We start from the raw sequence: 17,419 nt of genomic DNA, 5'->3' as shown, positions 1-17,419 counted from the left end.
CGGAGCGGGATCCTATAGACCGCCGGGATCCTACGGCGCCGGAGCGGGATCCTATAGACCGCCGGGATCCTACGGAGGCGGAGCGGGATCCTACGGAGGCGGAGCGGGATCCTACGGACTGCCGGGATCCTACGGACTGCCGGGATCCTACGGCGCCGGAGCGGGATCCTACGGGGGATCCAGTGCTGGGTCTTACGGAAGTGGATCCGCTTCGGGCAGACCTGGATCCTATGGGGGAAGCGGATCCCAAGGAGGCGGATCGGGATCCTATGGCGGATCGGGATCCCACGGAGGATCCGGTTCGGGATCCCACGGCGGCGGCTCCGCGCTGGGCAAACCCGGCCTGGGGACGCCCGGATTGGAAGGGGGAAGCGGGTCGGGATCCCAAGGAGGCGGATCGGGATCCCACGGGGGACCGGGCTCCCAAGGAGGATCCAGTTCTGGATCCTATGGGAGCGGATCTGGATCCCACGGGGGAAGCGGATCCCAAGGGGGAAGTGGATCCCAAGGGGGAAGCGGATCCGGATCCTACGGAGGTGGGTCAGGATCTCATGGAGGATCCGGTTCTGGATCCTATGGAGGATCCGGTTCTGGATCTTATGGGGGCGGGTCAGGATCAGATAGACCTGGATCCCAAGGGGGAAGCGGATCCGGATCCTACGGAGGTGGGTCAGGATCTCATGGAGGATCCGGTTCTGGATCCTATGGGGGCGGATCCGGATCGGGCCGACCCGGGTCCCAAGGGGGAAGCGGATCCCAAGGGAGCGGGTCAGGATCCTACGGGGGATCCGGATCCTATGGGAGCGGATCTGGATCCCAAGGGGGAAGCGGATCCCAAGGAGGGAGTGGATCCGGATCCTACGGAGGTGGGTCAGGATCTCATGGAGGATCCGGTTCTGGATCCTATGGGGGCGGATCCGGATCGGGCCGACCCGGGTCCCACGGGGGAAGCGGATCAGGATCCCAAGGGGGTGAATCAGGCTCCTACGGAGGGAGCTCGGGATCCTATGGGGGATCGGGATCCTACGGAGACGATTCGGGATTCTACGGAGGCGGATCGGGATCCTATGGGGGATCGGGATCCTATGGGGGATCTGGATCCTATGGGTTACCTGGATCCTATGGAGGCGGATCGGGATCCTATGGGGGATCGGGATCGTATGGGGGATCGGGATCCTATGGGGGATCGGGATCCTATGGAGGCGGATCGGGATCGTATGGGGGATCGGGATCGTATGGGGGATCGGGATCCTATGGAGGCGGATCGGGATCCTACGGGGGGCCGGGGGGTTTCCGGCGCCCGGTGTACAAGAATCCCGGGATCCCCTTCGTGCCGGGGCTGCGGGATCCGGCCCGGATCGGTGGCCACATCCCAGTGCGCCGGGGCCCGGCGGGGGGATCCACCGTCGGCGGCGGATCCGGTGCCGGGATCGGGTCCTACGGCTCCGCCGGCGGCTCCAGGCTGGGATCGGGATCCGGCACCGGGTTGGGATCCGGTTCTAGACCGGGATCCGGGTCGGGATCCGGGTCGGGATCCGGCACTGGGATGGGACCGGGATCTGGCACCGGGTCGGGATCCGGTTCTAGACCAGGATCCGGGTCAGGATCCGGATTGGGATCCGGCACCGGGTCGGGATCCGGTTCTAGACCGGGATCCGGGTCAGGATCTGGCACCGGGTCGGGATCCGGTTCTAGACCGGGATCCGGGTCAGGATCCGGGTTGGGATCTGGCGCTGGGATGGGACCGGGATCTGGCACCGGGTCGGGATCCGGTTCTAGACCAGGATCCGGGTCAGGATCCGGATCGGGATCCGGCACCGGGATGGGACCGGGATCGGGATCCGGCACCGGGTCGGGATCCGGTTCTAGACCGGGATCCGGGTCGGGATCCGGATCGGGATCCGGCACCGGGATGGGACCGGGATCGGGATCCGGCACTGGGTCGGGATCCGGTTCTAGACCGGGATCCGGGTCGGGATCCGGATCGGGATCCGGCACCGGGTCGGGATCCGGTTCTAGACTGGGATCCGGGTCGGGATCCGGCGGCGGCGGATCCAGCCAATCGCAGTCCAGCTGCGGCGGCTGCGACAAGTAGAACCGGGGTGGGGTGGGGGGCGCCCGGACGCCTGGGCCCCCTCTTGGGGGGGGGGTGGTTGATGGGGGAGGGTGGGGGAGGCCCCGGACGCCTGGGCCCGTCGCAGCGGGAGCCGCCCAATAAAGTCGTTGCACCGGCCCGGCCCGTGTCCGCGCGTCCGTCCCCGCACGTGTCCCCGCACGTGTCCCAACACGTCCCCCCACGTGTCCCGGGACCGGTGGGGCCGGTCCCTGCCCGCGCTCGGGGCCGGGACGGAGGTGGGGACAGTGGGGACGGGAGGGGACATTGGGGACACCCATGGGGTCAGGGACATCGGGGACGTGATGGAGATGTTGGGGACGGGAGGGGACATTGGGGACATCAGGGATGAGATGGGACATTGGGGACACCCATGGGGTCAAGGACATCGGGGACATGATGGGGACATTGGGGACGTGATGGAGATGTTGGGGACAGGAGGGGACATTGGGGACATCGGGGATGAGATGGGACATTGGGGACACCCATGGGGTCAAGGACATCGGGGACATGACAGGGACATTGGGGACGTGATGGAGACGGGGATGGGATGGGACATTGGGGACAGGATGGGGCACTGGGGACACCCATGGAGTCAAGGACATCAGGGACATGATGGAGACGTTGGGGACAGGAGGGGACATTGGGGAGACCCACCGGGGTCAAGGACATTGGGGACATGACAGGGACATGGGGGACGTGATGGAGACATTGGGGACAGGATGGGGCACTGGGACACCCATGGGGACGGGGACATCGGGGACATGATGGAGATGTTGGGGATGGGATGGGGACATCGGGGACGGGATGGGGCACTGGGGACACCCATGGGGTCAAGGACATCGGGGACATGACGGGGGCATCAGGGACATGATGGAGACGTTGGGGACGGGATGGGGCACTGGGGACACCCATGGGGACAGGGACATGGGGGAGGTGATGGAGATGTTGGGGACGGGAGGGGACATTGGGGACATCGGGGATGAGATGGGACATTGGGGACACCCATGGGGTCAAGGACATCAGGGACATGATGGAGACGTTGGGGACGGGATGGGGCACTGGGGACACCCATGGGGACGGGGACATCGGGGACATGATGGAGACGTTGGGGACGGGATGGGATGTTGGGGACTTGGGGGACAGGATGGGACATGGGGGACACCCGTGGGGACGGGACAGGGACACTGGGGCCCTCGGGGCCGGGGAGGCCACTGGGGAGGGACGGGAGGAGGGGACACCGGCTGGGACAGCCCCACGGGCACCAGTATGGCCCTATAGGAACCAGTATGGGCTCTATAGGGACCAGTATGGGCCCCACACAGACCAGCATGGCCCTATAGGAACCAGTATGAGCCCCCATGGACCAGTATGGGCCCTACAGGGACCAGTATGGGCTCCCACAGACCAGTATGAGCCTCCCCATGGACCAGTATGGGCTCGCACGGACCAGTATGAGCCCTACATGGACCAGTAAGGCCCTATAGAAACCAGAATGAGCCCCCATGGACCAGTATGGGCCCTACAGGGACCAGTATGGGCTCCCACGGACCAGTATGAGCCTCCCCATGGACCAGTATGGGCTCGCACGGACCAGTATGAGCCCTACATGGACCAGTAAGGCCCTATAGAAACCAGAATGAGCCCCCATGGACCAGTATGGCTCCTACAGAGACCAGTATGGGCTCCCACGGACCAGTATGAGCCTCCCCATGGACCAGTATGGCCCTATAGAAACCAGAATGAGCCCCCACGGACCAGTATGGGCCCTACAGGGACCAGTATGGGCTCCCACAGACCAGTATGAGCCCTACATGGACCAGTATGGCTCTATAGGAACCAGTATGAGCCTCACGGGCACCAGTATGGGCCCTATGGAAACCAGTATGAGCCCCCACGGACCAGTATGGGCCCTATAGACATCAGAATGAGCCTCCCCCCCTCCAACGCAGGGACCAGTATGGACCCACACAGACCAGTACGAGCGCCCAGGAGGGCGGAGGGAGGTTGGGGCCGGCGCCGGGCCCGGACGCCTGGGCCCCCGCCCTGCCGTGGGCGGCTGCACCCAGGCTGGGTCGAAAGCGCCGCGGGGGTTGGGGGGAACCCGTTGCCGCCTGGCCATAAAAACCAGCACTCCCAGTGCTCCCAGTGCTCCCAGTTCTGCCAGCCAGCACCCATGGGTGCCCCCAGGACCCTCGGGGTCCTGCTCTGCCTCCTCACCCTGCTCGGCCCCCGCATGCTCGGTAGGTGCCCGGACGCCTGGGCCCCACTCCGAGGTCCGGGATGGAGTTGGGCGCCCGGACGCCTGGGCCCCTTCTGGGATCTGGGATGGGGGGGAACAGAAGGCAGGGGGTGGTGCCCTGGGCACCCGGACGCCTGGGCCCTCCCCCCACAGTCCAGGTTGGGGTTGGGTGCCTGGACGCCTGGGCCCCCTCCGAGGTCTGGGATGGGGTTGGGCACCCGGACGCCTGGGCCCCCTCTGAGGTCCAGGATGGGGTTGGGTACCCGGACGCCTGGGCCCCCTCCAGGGTCTGGGATGGGGTTGGACGAGAAAGGAGGGGGTGGTGCCCTGGGCACCCGGACGCCTGGGCCCCTCGACCCCAGCGTTGATCCTCTCCGTCTGCCCCAGGCGTCACCGCCCGCAGCCTGGCCGTCCCCGCCGCTGTCCCCGTCCCCCTCCCCATGGCGGTGGCGGCGGTGGAGGAGGAGGCGGAGGCCGAAGGCCGGGCGGCGGGCGAGGAGGACGAGGAGGAGGAGGAGGCCGAAGACCAGGTGGTGGAGGCGGTGGAGCACTTGGCGGAAGTGCTCGAGCTCCTCCTGGAGCTCATCCTGGAGCTCCGGCACCTGCTGGAGGAGGCTTCGGCCTCGGCATCGGCTTCGTCGCCGACCCCGACCCTGGGGAGGCCCTCGCCCGCGCCCTGAGCCCAGGTCGGCACCGCCCGGACGCCTGGGCCCCTTTGCCGGGAAGCAGGATGGGTGGCCAAGTGGCTCCCGGACGCCTGGGCCCCTTCTCTGGGGGGTGGGATGGGCAGCCAAGGGGCTCCCGGACACCTGGGCCCCTTCTCTGGAGGGCGGGATGGGCAGCCAAGGGGCTCCCGGACACCTGGGCCCCTTCACCAGGGAGTGGGACGGGAGGCTGAGGGGGTCCCGGACGCCTGGGCCCCTTCTCTGAGGGGCGGGATGGGCGGCCAAGGGGCTCCCGGACACCTGGGCCCCCTTCACTGGGTGACAGGATGGGCGGCCAAGGGGCTCCCGGACACCTGGGCCCCTTCTCTGGGGAGTGTGACGGGAGGCTGAGGGGCTCCCGGACACCTGGGCCCCTTCACCGGGGAGTGGGACGGGTGGCCAAGGGGCTCCCGGACACCTGGCCCCCTTCTCTGGAGGGCGGGATGGGCGGCCAAGGGGCTCCCGGACGCCTGGGCCCCTTCTCTGGGGGGCGGGATGGGCGGCCAAGGGGCTCCCGGACGCCTGGGCCCCTTCTCTGGGGGGTGTGACAGGCGGCCGAGGGGCTCCCGGACACCTGGGCCCCTTCTCTGGGGAGCGTGACGGGTCGCGAGGGGCTCCCGGACGCCTGGGCCCCTTCTCCGGCGGATGGGTCGGGCGGCCGAGGGGCTCCCGGACGCCTGGGCCCTTGTGACCCCTGGAATGTGACCTTCCCACTCAGCCATGGGAAGACCAGGGCTGGTCTATGGGGTGAGGCTATAGGGCCCGTTTCTATAGGGCCCAGGCGTATAGGGGCCGGGCTATAGGGTTGTTCCCTGGAGGGGATTGAGGTTCCTCCCCCACCCCGGACGCCTGGGTCCCCTGTTTTGGGGGTGGGAGGAGGGGGAGGCCCCGGACGCCTGGGTCCCCTGGGGCGTGTGTGTGTGTGGGGGGGGTCACGCAGTGCATGCTGGGAGCCCTGATTCACGGGGTGCCGCCACCACCGTTGTCACGTCCCCCCTCGACCCGCCGGGTCGGCCGGTCCGGTCCGGGCCCCACCCCGGCCCCGAGGGGCCCAGGCGTCCGGGTGCCCCGCTGCCCTCCCCCCCGCCCCACCCTGCGCCCAGGGCCCAGGCATCCGGGCCAGCCTGCTCCAACCACCAGGCCTCGCTGGCCCCGGGGCGGGGGGGGCCCAGGCATCCGGGCGGGTTCGGGCAGCCCCACCCCTGCTGTGGGGCACCCATAAGAGCCCCGGGGCCTCCCAGTGCTCCCAGTGCTGCCACTGGAGCCGGACGCCACCAGGTAGGGTCACCCGGACGCCTGGGTCCCCCTGAACACCTGGGCCCCCCCCCGGACACCTGGGCCCCCTCGTGGACAACTGGGTCCCCCCCCAGACACCTGGGTCCCCCTGAACATCTGGGCCCCCTCCCAGACACCTGGGCCCCCCCAGACACCTGGGCCCCCCCGGACACCTGGGCCCCTCCCGGACACCTGGGCCCCCTCCTGGATGCCTGGGACCTCCCAGACACCTGGGCCCCCCTGAACATCTGGGTCCCTCCCGGACACCTGGGTCCCCCCCGGACACCTGGGCCCCTCCCGGACACCTGGGTCCCCCCCTGGATGCCTGGGCCCCTCCCGGACACCTGGGTTTCCCCCCGGACACCTGGGTCCCCCCTGGACGCCTGGGCCCCCTCCCGGACACCTGGGCCCCCTCCCAGACACCCACTGGGTCCCACCCATGCACCTGGGCCCCTTTGTTTGGGGAGGGGGTATTGGGTGAAGGTGGGAGGAGGGGGGAGGCAGCCCCAGACGCCTGGGCCCCCGGCCTCCCCCCTGAGCCCCTTCTCCGGCCCCCTCGCAGCATGTCGGAGCCCGCGGCCCCCCCCGGGCACCCCCCGGCCGGGGACCCCCTCGAGCCCCGGAGCCAGCGGCCCGACGACCCCGAGCCGCCGGGACCCGGCATCCCCGTGGCCCCCTGGCCCCCCCTGCCCGAGTGGGACGGGGACAGGGAGGCGAAGCCCCCCGGCACCCCCGAGGGGACGCCGGGGACCGGGGGGGGCCACTAGCCCCACGGCCCCACGGGGTGACGGTGAGAGGAGCCACCGTCGTGCCGGCCCCACGGCCCCCCCCCTCGGCCGCGGGGGCCCCCGTGACCGTGGCCGAGAAGAGCCACCACCGGCCTGGGCCCCGTTGACCCGCTTGGACCTGGGGGACGTCCCCAAGAAGAGCCGCCGTTGGCCTGAGCCTGTAGACCACCTGCGGCCATGTTGGCCCCATTGACTGTCCCCAAGAGCCACCGCTGTCCTGGTCCCCATTGACCTCGTTGACCCTGTTGATGACCCCAAGAAGAGCCACCCCCGTCCTGGTCCCTGTTGACCCCGTTGACCCTCTTGATGACCCCAAGAAGAGCCACCCCTGTCCTCGTCCCCGTTGACCCCGTTGACCCTCTTGATGACCCCAAGAAGCCACCCCTCTCCTCGTCCTCGTTGACCCCGTTGACCCTCTTGATGACCCCAAGAAGAGCCACCCCTGTCCTCGTCCCCGTTGACCCTGTTGATGACCTCAAGAAGAGCCACCCTTGTCCTGGTCTCTGTTGACCCCATAGATGTCCCCAAGAAGAGCCACCCCCATCCTTGTCCCCGTTGACCCCATGGACGTCTCCAGGAAGAACCACCTCCATCCTGGTCCTCATTGACCCCATAGACATCCCCAGGAAGAGCCACCCCCATCCTCGTCCCTGTTGACCCCATAGACGTCCCCAGGAAGAGCCACCTCCATCCTGGCCCCATTAAAGACTTTGACCAGCCCCACGGTCGATGCCATCTTGGGGGGGGGGGAGCAGGCAGGGCCGGATGCCTGGGCCCCCTCAGTGCCAGAGAGGAGGGGGAGGAGCCCTCTGGGGTCAGGGTGGGAGGAGCCCAGGCATCGGCCCCCCCCCCCCCATACTGGGGGACATCCCTGTCCCAGTGCTCCCAGTTTGGCCCAGAGCCAAAGGACGGGGCCGGGGCCAGTGCCTGCTTCCACCTTTAATGGGGACACGGGGACAGGACACGGGCATGGGGTGGGGACGGAGAGAGGGACAGGGGGATGGGACAGGGGACACGGGGATGGGACGGGGGACACGAGGATGGGACAGGGGACACAGGACGTGGATGGGGACACAGGGATGGGATGGGGACAGGGTGATGGGACAGGTTGATGGGAGAGGGGACGCGGTGATGGGACGGGGGACACGGGGATGGGAGAGGGGACATGGGGATGGGACAGGGGGATGGGAGAAGGGACGCGGTGATGAGATGGGGACATGGGGATGGAGTAGGAGACAGGTTGATGGGACAGGAGACGTGGTGATGGGACAGGGGAGATGGCGATGGGACACTGATGGGACAGGGGACACGGGGATGGGACAAGGTGACAGGAGAAGGGACGCGGTGACGGGACGGGGGACACGGGACGCAGAGCGGCGCCGGGTCCAGGCTGTTCACAGCAGCTCCTCGGAGCGTCCCCGACCTGCAGAGGGGCCGGCGTCAGCGGCGGGGCCGGGTGGCCACCCCGTCCCCTCCCCAACCCCGTCCCGTACTACGGCTGTCCCCGAGGGCGTCCCAGGCGCTGGCGTCCCCGACCTCCCGGGAGCAGCTCTCGCTGGAGTGGCCCCGACGCGCCGGCCATGCCCAGGGGCTCGGGGGACGCCGAAGCGCCCAGCGGGGACGCGTCCTCCAAACCCGGGGCCAGGAGGCCACCGCCGGGACTGGGGGACGTCGGGCCGGTCCCCGGGGCCACTTCGGCGGCGGCGGTCGGGGCCAGGCGGGCCATCGGGGCTGGCGGCCCTGGGGCTGCGGCGGTGGTGGCCCCAGGGATGACGGCGGTGGCGGTGGCGGCGGCGGTGGTGGCCCCAAGGACGATGACGGCGGCGGCGGTGGCCCCCGGAGGAGGTGGACGAGGCGGAGGAGCGAGACCAAGGCGGCTTGTCCCCAAGGCTGCTCGGGGACGGGGGTGATGGTGGGGACGGGCCCGGCCAGGCCTGCGGGGGGGAGGTGGCACCGGTGTCCCCCGCTGTCCCCTGACGTCCCTCCATCCCTCGATGTTCCCCTCCCATGTGCCCTGGTGTCCCTCAATGTCCCCTGGTGTCCCCTTGTATCGCCTGTCCCCCAAGTCCCTCCTCCCTCAATGCCACCCCAATGTCCCCCAAGGTCCCTCCATGTCCCCGCGTCCCTCTTCCCTCAATGCCAACCCCAATGTCCCCCCAAGGTCCCTCCATGTCCCCGTGTCCCTCTTCCCTCAATGCCAACCCCAATGTCCCCCCAAGTCCCTCTTCCCTCAATGCCAACCCCAATGTCCCCCAAGGTCCCTCCATGTCCCCGCATCCCTCTTCCCTCAATGCCAACCCCAATGTCCCCCCAAGTCCCTCCTCCCTCAATGCCACCCCAATGTCCCCCCAAGGTCCCTCCATGTCCCTCCTCCCTCAATGCCACCCCAATGTCCCTATGTCCCCTCCTATGTCTCCTGTCCCCGGTGGCCCCCTGTGTCCCCATGTCCCTTGCCTCTCAATGCCACCCCAATGTCCCCTGGTGCCCCTCCATGTCCCCTGTGTCCCCTCATACCCCCCCATATCCCCATGTCCCCCAATGTCCCCATGTCCCCTCATATCTCCTGGCCCCAATGTCCCCCCGTGTCCCTCCTCCCTCAATGCCACCCCCATGTCCCCTGCTGCCCCCCGTCCCCCAGGGTCCCCCCCGTGTCCCCTCACCCGGCGGCGGTGGCAGCAGCAGCAGCAGAGCCCCCAGGGCCACCGCCAGCGTCCCCGTCACCCCCATGGCGCTGCCCCCCGGCCCCCGGCGCCCCCCGCTTATAGGGACGGCCACGGGGACGGGGACGTCCCCCGGGGCGGGGACGCGCCTGGCCCGGCCCCAGCGTCCCCAACCCCCCTGGCCCCAGTGTCCCCAGTCCTCCCAGTCCCCCTCCGGTGTCCCCAACCCCGTATCTCCAACGTCCCCAGTGTCCCCAATGTCCCCCGTGCTCTGGTGTCCCCAAGGTCCCCAAACCCTCCCCAGTGTCCCCAATACCCCTAGTCCCCTCTGGTGTCCCCACTGCCCTGGTGTCCCTAAGGTCCCCAATCCCGTATGTCCAACGTCCCCAGTGTCCTCCAGGTCCTTTCCAGTGTCCCCAAGTGTCCCCACCCTCCCTAGTCCCTCTCCGGTGTCCCCAGTGTCCCCAGTCCTCCCAGTCCCCCTCTAGTGTCCCCAGTGTCCCCAACCCCATTTCTCCAACGTCCCCAATGTCCTCCAGGTCCCTGCCAGTGTCCCCAGATGTCCCCAACCTCCCCAGTGCCCCTCTGGTGTCCCCAACCCCCCTGGCCCCAGTGTCCCCAACTCCCCCCCCGCTGTCCCCAAACCCTCCCGAGGGTCCCCGATGTCCCCAACCCCCCTGGCCCCGGTGTCCCCAACCCCCCCCGGTGTCCCCACGTCCCCAGCGCACCCAGGGCCACCCCCCCGCCCGGTGGCAGTGGCAGCGTCCCCGGGGGGGGGCCGATGGCTCCCCGATAAGGCCATTTTTTTGGGGGGGGGACACAATGGGCTTTTGTCCCCCGCCGCCGTTGCCCGGGAGGGACCCAGGCGTCCGGGCGCGGTGACAAGCCCGGGCAGGCCGGGGGGGGGCACCGAGGCATGACGCCGCCGCACACGCGTGTCCCCGTCCCCCCCCTCGGACACGTGTCCCTTTGTCCCCTGTCCCCCCCCCCACCCCGGGCACCGCAGGGACCCAGGCGTCCGGGAGGCAGCGAGGGGGGTTTATTGCTGCGTGTTTGGGTGGGGGGGGGGACACCGGTGGGGGGGGGACAGTCCTGTCCCCATGTCCCCCCCCCACCGCCGCAGAGGCTCATGGGAAGGATTCGGCCACGGGCACGGAGAAGGGGGCCGAGCCGATGAGGAAGACCTTGATGTAGTGGATGGCCTGGGGGGGGGGAGGGGGGTCAGGGAGGGCCCAGGCGTCCGGGTGACCCCCCGTTCCCCCCCCACCAAACGTTACCCTGCAAGGGACCCAGGCGTCCGGGCACCCACATCTAAGGGACCCAGGCGTCCGGGCACCCCAAGGGGCCCAGGTGTCCCGGTGCCCCTGACCCCCCGGCAAGGGGCCCAGGTGTCCGGGTGCCCCCACCCAAAGGACCCAGGCGTCCGGGCACCCACATCTAAGGGACCCAGGCGTCCAGGCACCCCAAGGGGCCCAGGTGTCCCGGTGCCCCTGACCCCCCGGCAAGGGGCCCAGGTGTCCCGGTGCCCCCACCCAAAGGACCCAGGTGTCTGGGCACCCCCACCCAAGGGGCCCAGGTGTCCAGGCACCCCCATTGTCACCCAAGGGGCCCAGGCGTCCGAGCACCCCTGCCCTCCCCTGGCAAGGGGCCCAGGTGTCCGGGCACCCCCACCCCTCTGACAGGGGCCCAGGTGTCTGGGTGCCCCTACCCCCACCCAAGGGGCCCAGGTGTCCGGGAACCGCCCTCCACCCAAGGGGCCCAGGCGTCCGGGCACCCCCACCCCCCACCCAAGGGGCCCAGGTGTCCGGGCACCGCCCTCCACCCAAGGGGCCCAGGTGTCTGGGCACCCCCCCACACCCCAAGGGGCCCAGGTGTCCAGGTACCCCTGGCAAGGGGCCCAGGTGTCCGGGCGCCCCCATCCTCACCCAAGGGGCCCAGGTATCTGGGTGCCCCCCTCAAAGGACCCAGGTGTCCAGGCGCCCCTGCCCCCCTACCCAAGGGGCCCAGGTGTCCGGGTGCCCCTGACCCCCCGGCAAGGGGCCCAGGTGTCCAGGCACCCCGCCCTCCCCTGGCAAGGGGCCCAGGTGTCCGGGCGCCCCCACCCCAAGGGGCCCAGGCGTCCAGACACCCCCCCCACCCAAGGGGCCCAAGTGTCCAGGTGCCCCCCCACCCCTCTGACAGGGGCCCAGGCGTCCGGGCGCCCCCCCACCCCTCTGACAGGGGCCCAGGCGTCCGGGCGCACCGCGAAGACGCCGGCGAGCAGGAGGAGGGCGAGCAGGAGGCAGACGAGGGCGAGGAAGACGAGGGGGCAGCCGGGGGCCGGCGTCTGGGGCTGGGGGGCACCTGCGGGGAGGGGGGGGGGCGAGGGGCGGGGTCACGCCGGCCCCGCCCCCCGGCCACACCCCGCCCCCCCAGGGCCCCGCCCCTCCCTCTTACCGGGGGCGCCGCCCGGGCCGGGGGGCGTGTCGGCGGTGATGTCATCGGTGAGGTCACCCGCCGGGGCGAGGGCTTCCTTGGGGGCGGCAGGGGGCGGCTCCCCCCCCGCAGCGCTGACGTCAGCGCCGACGTCATCGGCGCCACCAGCGGCGGTGACGTCACCGGCCTGGTCGCCGCTGGGGACGACGTCACTGCCCCCAGGGCCGGCGATGACGTCACCGGCGGTGGTGATGATGTCACCGGCAGCAGCGATGATGTCACCGCCCGGGCCGTCCTCATCCTCGGCAGGGGGGGGAGCCGTCACCGTGATGGTGATGCCACCGGCGCCGGCCCCGACGTCCCCGTCCCCCACGTCCTCGTCCCCAATGTCCCTTCGGGCGGTGACATCCCCATCCCCAGTGTCCCCAAGGACTAGGACACCTTCGTCCCCGACGTCCTTTTCCCCAGGGGCTGCGACGTCCCCAAGGTCCCTCAGGGCGGTGACATCCCCGTCCCCGATGTCCCCAGGGGCTGCGACGTCCCCAAGGTCCCTCAGGGCAGTGACAGCCCCGTCCCCGATGTCCCCAGGGGCTGCGACGTCCCCAAGGTCCCTCAGGGCGGTGACAGCCCCGTCCCCGATGTCCCCAGGGGCTGCGACGTCCCCAAGGTCCCTCAGGGTGGTGACAGCCCCGTCCCCGATGTCCCCAGGGGCTGCGACGTCCCCAAGGTCCCTCAGCGCGGTGACCTCCCGGTCCCCGATGTCCCCAGGGGCTGCGACGTCCCCAAGGTCCCTCAGGGCGGTGACAGCCCCGTCCCCGATGTCCCCAGGGGCTGCGACGTCCCCAAGGTCCCTCAGGGCGGTGACATCCCCGTCCCCGATGTCCCCAGGGGCTGCGATGTCCCCAATGTCCCTCAACATGGTGACATCCCGGTCCCCGATGTCCCCAGGGGCTGCGACGTCCCCAAGGTCCCTCAGGGCGGTGACATCCCGGTCCCCGATGTCCCCAGGGGCTGCGACGTCCCCAAGGTCCCTCAGGGCGGTGACATCCCCGTCCCCGATGTCCCCAGGGGCTGCGACGTCCCCAAGGTCCCTCAGGGCGGTGACATCCCCGTCCCCGATGTCCCCAGGGGCTGCGACGTCCCCAAGGTCCCTCAGGGCGGTGACAGCCCCGTCCCCGATGTCCCCAGGGGCTGCGACGTCCCCAAGGTCCCTCAGGGCGGTGACATCCCCGTCCCCGATGTCCCCAGGGGCTGCGACGTCCCCAAGGTCCCTCAGGGCGGTGACAGCCCCGTCCCCGATGTCCCCAGGGGCTGCGACGTCCCCAAGGTCCCTCAGGGCGGTGACATCCCGGTCCCCGATGTCCCCAGGGGCTGCGACGTCCCCAAGGTCCCTCAACGTGGTGACAGCCCCGTCCCCGATGTCCCCAGGGGCTGCGACGTCCCCAAGGTCCCTCAGGGCGGTGACAGCCCCGTCCCCGATGTCCCCAGGGGCTGCGACGTCCCCAAGGTCCCTCAGGGCGGTGACATCCCGGTCCCCGATGTCCCCAGGGGCTGCAACGTCCCCAAGGTCTCTCAGGGCTGTGAGGTCCCTGACGTTCTCGTCCCCAACACCCCTCGGGGCAGGGACATCCCTGTCCCCCAAACCCTCGTCCCCAACGTCCCTCAGGGCCCCGACATCCCGGTCCTCGATGTCCCCAAGCTCTAGGACACCCCTGTCCCCGGTGTCCTTGTCCTTAATGTCCCTCAGGGCTAGGGCGTCCCTGTCCCCAGCGTTCCCAGGGGTCGCGACGTCCCCGTCCCCCACGTCCTTGTCCCCAACATCCCTGTCCCTGATGTCCCCAACGTCTCCAGGGGTCGGGACACCCTGGTCCCCACTGTCCTCGTCCCCCGTGTCACTCACAGCTGGCACAGCCCTGTCCCCAATGTCCTTCAGGGCTGGGACATCCCTGTCTTTGATGTCCTCGCCCCCAACATCCCTCGGGGCAGTGACGCCTTTGTCCCTGACGTCCCCAGGGGTTGGGACATCCTTGACCCCAATGTCCTTGTCCCCAGACACTGGGCTGCCGCTGTCCCCAGTGTCCCTTAGGGCTGTGACATCCTTGTCCCTAAAGACCTTTGGGCCTGGGACATCCCTGTCCCCGGTGTCCTTTGGGCTTGGCACATCTCTGGCCTTGATGTCCTTGTCCCCAGGAGCTGCGACATCCCTGTCCCCGGTGGCCTTTGGGCTTGGCACATCTCTGTCCCCAACATCCTTTGCAGCTGGGACATCCTTGTCCCCAACATCCCTGTCCCCAGGAGCTGGGACATCCCTGTCCTTAACATCCTTTGCAGCCGGGACATCCCTGTCCCTAACATCTCTTGGACTTGGGACATCTCTGTCCCCAATGTCCTTGTGCCCAGGAGCTGGGACATCCCTGTCCCCAAAATCCTTTACAGCTGGGACATCTCTGTCCCCAACATCCCTGTCCCCAGGAGCTGGGACATCCCTGTCCCCCATGTCCCTTAGCCTTGGGACATCCCTGTCCCCAATGTCCTTTGCAGCTAGGACATCCCTGTCCCCAACGTCCCTGTCCCCAGGAGCTGGGACATCCCTGTCCCCCATGTCCCTTAGCTTTGGGACATCCCTGTCCCCAATGTCCTTTGCAGCTAGGACATCCCTGTCCCCAACGTCCCTGTCCCCAGGAGCTGGGACATCCCTGTCCCCCATGTCCCTTAGCTTTGGGACATCCCTGTCCCCAATGTCCTTTGCAGCTAGGACATCCCTGTCCCCAACGTCCCTGTCCCCAGGTAGATGGACGTCCCCGTCCTGAGTGTCACTGTGTCCTACGGCAGGGACGTCCCCATCCCCTGGGATGTCCCCATCCCCTGTGTCCCCTGGGACTGGGACGTCCCTGTCCCCAAAGTCCTCGTCCCCCGCGTCCTCGTCCCCGGGCGCCGCCGTGACGGTGATGGTGATGCCGCTGGCCCAGGGGGTGACGACCGTGGGGACACCGGGGTCCTCTCCGGGGCGCGCGGGGGTGGCACCACCCGCCTCGGGGACGCCGGCATCACCGCCGCTGGCCTCGTCCCCGGGGGTGGCCGTCACCTCCCCGGGGGGGTGACGCGGGGGGACGGCGCGCCAGCACCCCTCGGCCATGGACGGGCACCTGGGGGGACAGAGGGGACGGGGACGTCACCGGTGAGGGGGGACCGGGGGGACACGGGGGGGGACACGGGGGGGACCCCAGGAGGGACAAGGGGACACAGGGACCTGGGAGGGGACCCCAAGAGGGATGGGGGGGATGTGGGGACACTGGTGGGACACAGGGGACCCCAGCAGAGACATGGGGACGCAGGGGTGGACACAGGGGGGAGCCCAGAAGGGATCAGGGGACGCAAGGGGGGACACAGGGGACCCCAGGAGGGACCAGGGGACACGGGGGGGACACGGGGGACCCCAGGAGGGACCAGGGGACATGGTGGTGATACAGGGATGCTGGTGGGACATGGGGGACCCCAGGAGGGACCAGGGGACACGGGGACACTGGTGGGACACGGGGGACCCCAGGAGGGACCAGGGGACATGGGGGGGACACAAGGGACCCCAGGAGGGACCAGGGGACACGGGGACACTGGTGGGACACGGGGGACCCCAGGAGGGATCAGGGGACACAAGGGGGGACACAGGGGACCCCAGGAGGGACCAGGGGACACAGGGACACTGGTGGGACATGGGGGACCCCAGGAGGGATCAGGGGACGCAAGGGGGGACACAAGGGACCCCAGGAGGGACCAGGGGACACGGGGACACTGGTGGGACACGGGGGACCCCAGGAGGGACCAGGGGACATGGGGGGGACACAAGGGACCCCAGGAGGGACCAGGGGACACGGGGACACTGGTGGGACACAGGGGACCCCAGGAGGGACCAGGGGACACAGGGACACTGGTGGGACATGGGGGACCCCAGGAGGGATCAGGGGACACAAGGGGGGACACAAGGGGGGACACAAGGGACCCCAGGAGGGACCAGGGGACACAGGGGGGACACAAGGGACCCCAGGAGGGACCAGGGGACACAGGGACACTGGTGGGACATGGGGGACCCCAGGAGGGACCAGGGGACACGGGGGACATGGGGACACGGCGGGTGGCGGGTACCTGATGCGACGGCTCAGCTCCCGGCGGTGTTTTTGGGCTCAAAACGCTGGATTTTGGGTCCTGGGGCGGATGGGGAGGGCTGCAGGGATCCTGGGGGCGTTTTTGGGCTCAAAACGCTGGATTTTGGGTCCCGGGGCGGCTGGGGGGGCTGCAGGGATCCCAGCGGCGGTTTCAGGGCGCCGGGGCTCGCTGCGGGGTGCCCGTCAGGGCATCGCAGAGCCGTTTCGGGGCGGTTTCACCCGTTTCGGGGCCCCGAAGCGGGTGGCAGAGCGGCGCTGCCGGTTTGGGGGCGTTTCGAGTGGTTTTGGGGTCCCAGCGTCACGGTGACGGCACCGTTTTGGGGGACTCGCTCCTGGTTTTGGGGCGGTTTCAAGGTCTCCGTCCTGGGCTCACAGCGACGGTTTCGGGGTCCCAGAGCCAGGGCCAGTTTTGGGGTGGTTTCACCTGTTTTGAGGTCCCGGTCCCACCTCGGTTTTGGGGTCCCGGCGCTGGTTTTGGGGGGTTTTGGCCGGTTTCGGGGTCCTGGCGTCACGGTGACGGTTTCGGGGTCCCGGTCCCAGCATGGCAGAGCCGGTTTTGGGGGGTTTTGGCTGGTTTCGGGATCTCAATCCCAGCGTCCGTTTTGGGGCAGTTTTGTCCGTTTCGGGATCTCAGTCCCGGCGTCCGTTTTGGGGTGTTTTCACCTGTTTTAGGCTCCAAGTCCTGGCGCCGGTTTTGGGGCGTTTTGGCGGTTTCAGGTGCCGGCGCCGCGGTGCCGATTCGGGGCCGTTCCGGCGGTTTCGGGCGCCGGCGGCTCCCGGCAGCCCCCGCTCGGCCCCGGTGCTATTTCGGGCGCCGGCGGCGCCTGGGGGCCCTTGAACCAGATCCGCCGGAGAGGGCGGGCGGGCGGGGGTGGGGGGGGGCGGCACCCGGACGCCTGGGCCCCTTGGGTCCCATTCCCGGACGCCTGGGCCCCCCTACTTCCCGCTAGCTGAGACCGCACAGCTCGTGACACGTCCCCGAGGCCAGGGGTTGCAGCAGGGGTGTCCGGACGCCTGGGCCCCCGCCCCCCACGCTCCCGGCTAAGGGCAATAACGAGGCGA

The 17,419-nt window shown here is 69.5% G+C and overlaps 1 protein-coding gene across 1 annotated transcript; it reads right to left on the bottom strand.

The window, feature by feature from the left end:
• Nucleotides 1-10,807: 10,807 nt before the first annotated feature.
• LOC138063814 (collagen alpha-1(I) chain-like) lies at nt 10,808-17,123 on the bottom strand. The gene is made up of 4 exons (XM_068923843.1): nt 16,338-17,123; nt 12,219-15,343; nt 12,025-12,125; nt 10,808-10,984 (listed from the first exon to the last, which is right to left on the bottom strand). Exons 2-4 carry the CDS (start codon nt 15,331-15,333, stop codon nt 10,910-10,912), a joined length of 3,291 nt encoding a protein of 1,096 aa, XP_068779944.1. The 5' UTR covers nt 15,334-15,343; nt 16,338-17,123; the 3' UTR covers nt 10,808-10,909.
• Between the last annotated feature and the right edge of the window lie 296 nt (nt 17,124-17,419).

Source organism: Struthio camelus, chromosome 36 (genome assembly GCF_040807025.1).
Source record: "Struthio camelus isolate bStrCam1 chromosome 36, bStrCam1.hap1, whole genome shotgun sequence".
Taxonomy (NCBI): domain Eukaryota; kingdom Metazoa; phylum Chordata; class Aves; order Struthioniformes; family Struthionidae; genus Struthio; species Struthio camelus.
Note: the sequence above shows the minus strand (reverse complement) of the source record. Positions and strands in the feature narration are given on the sequence as shown.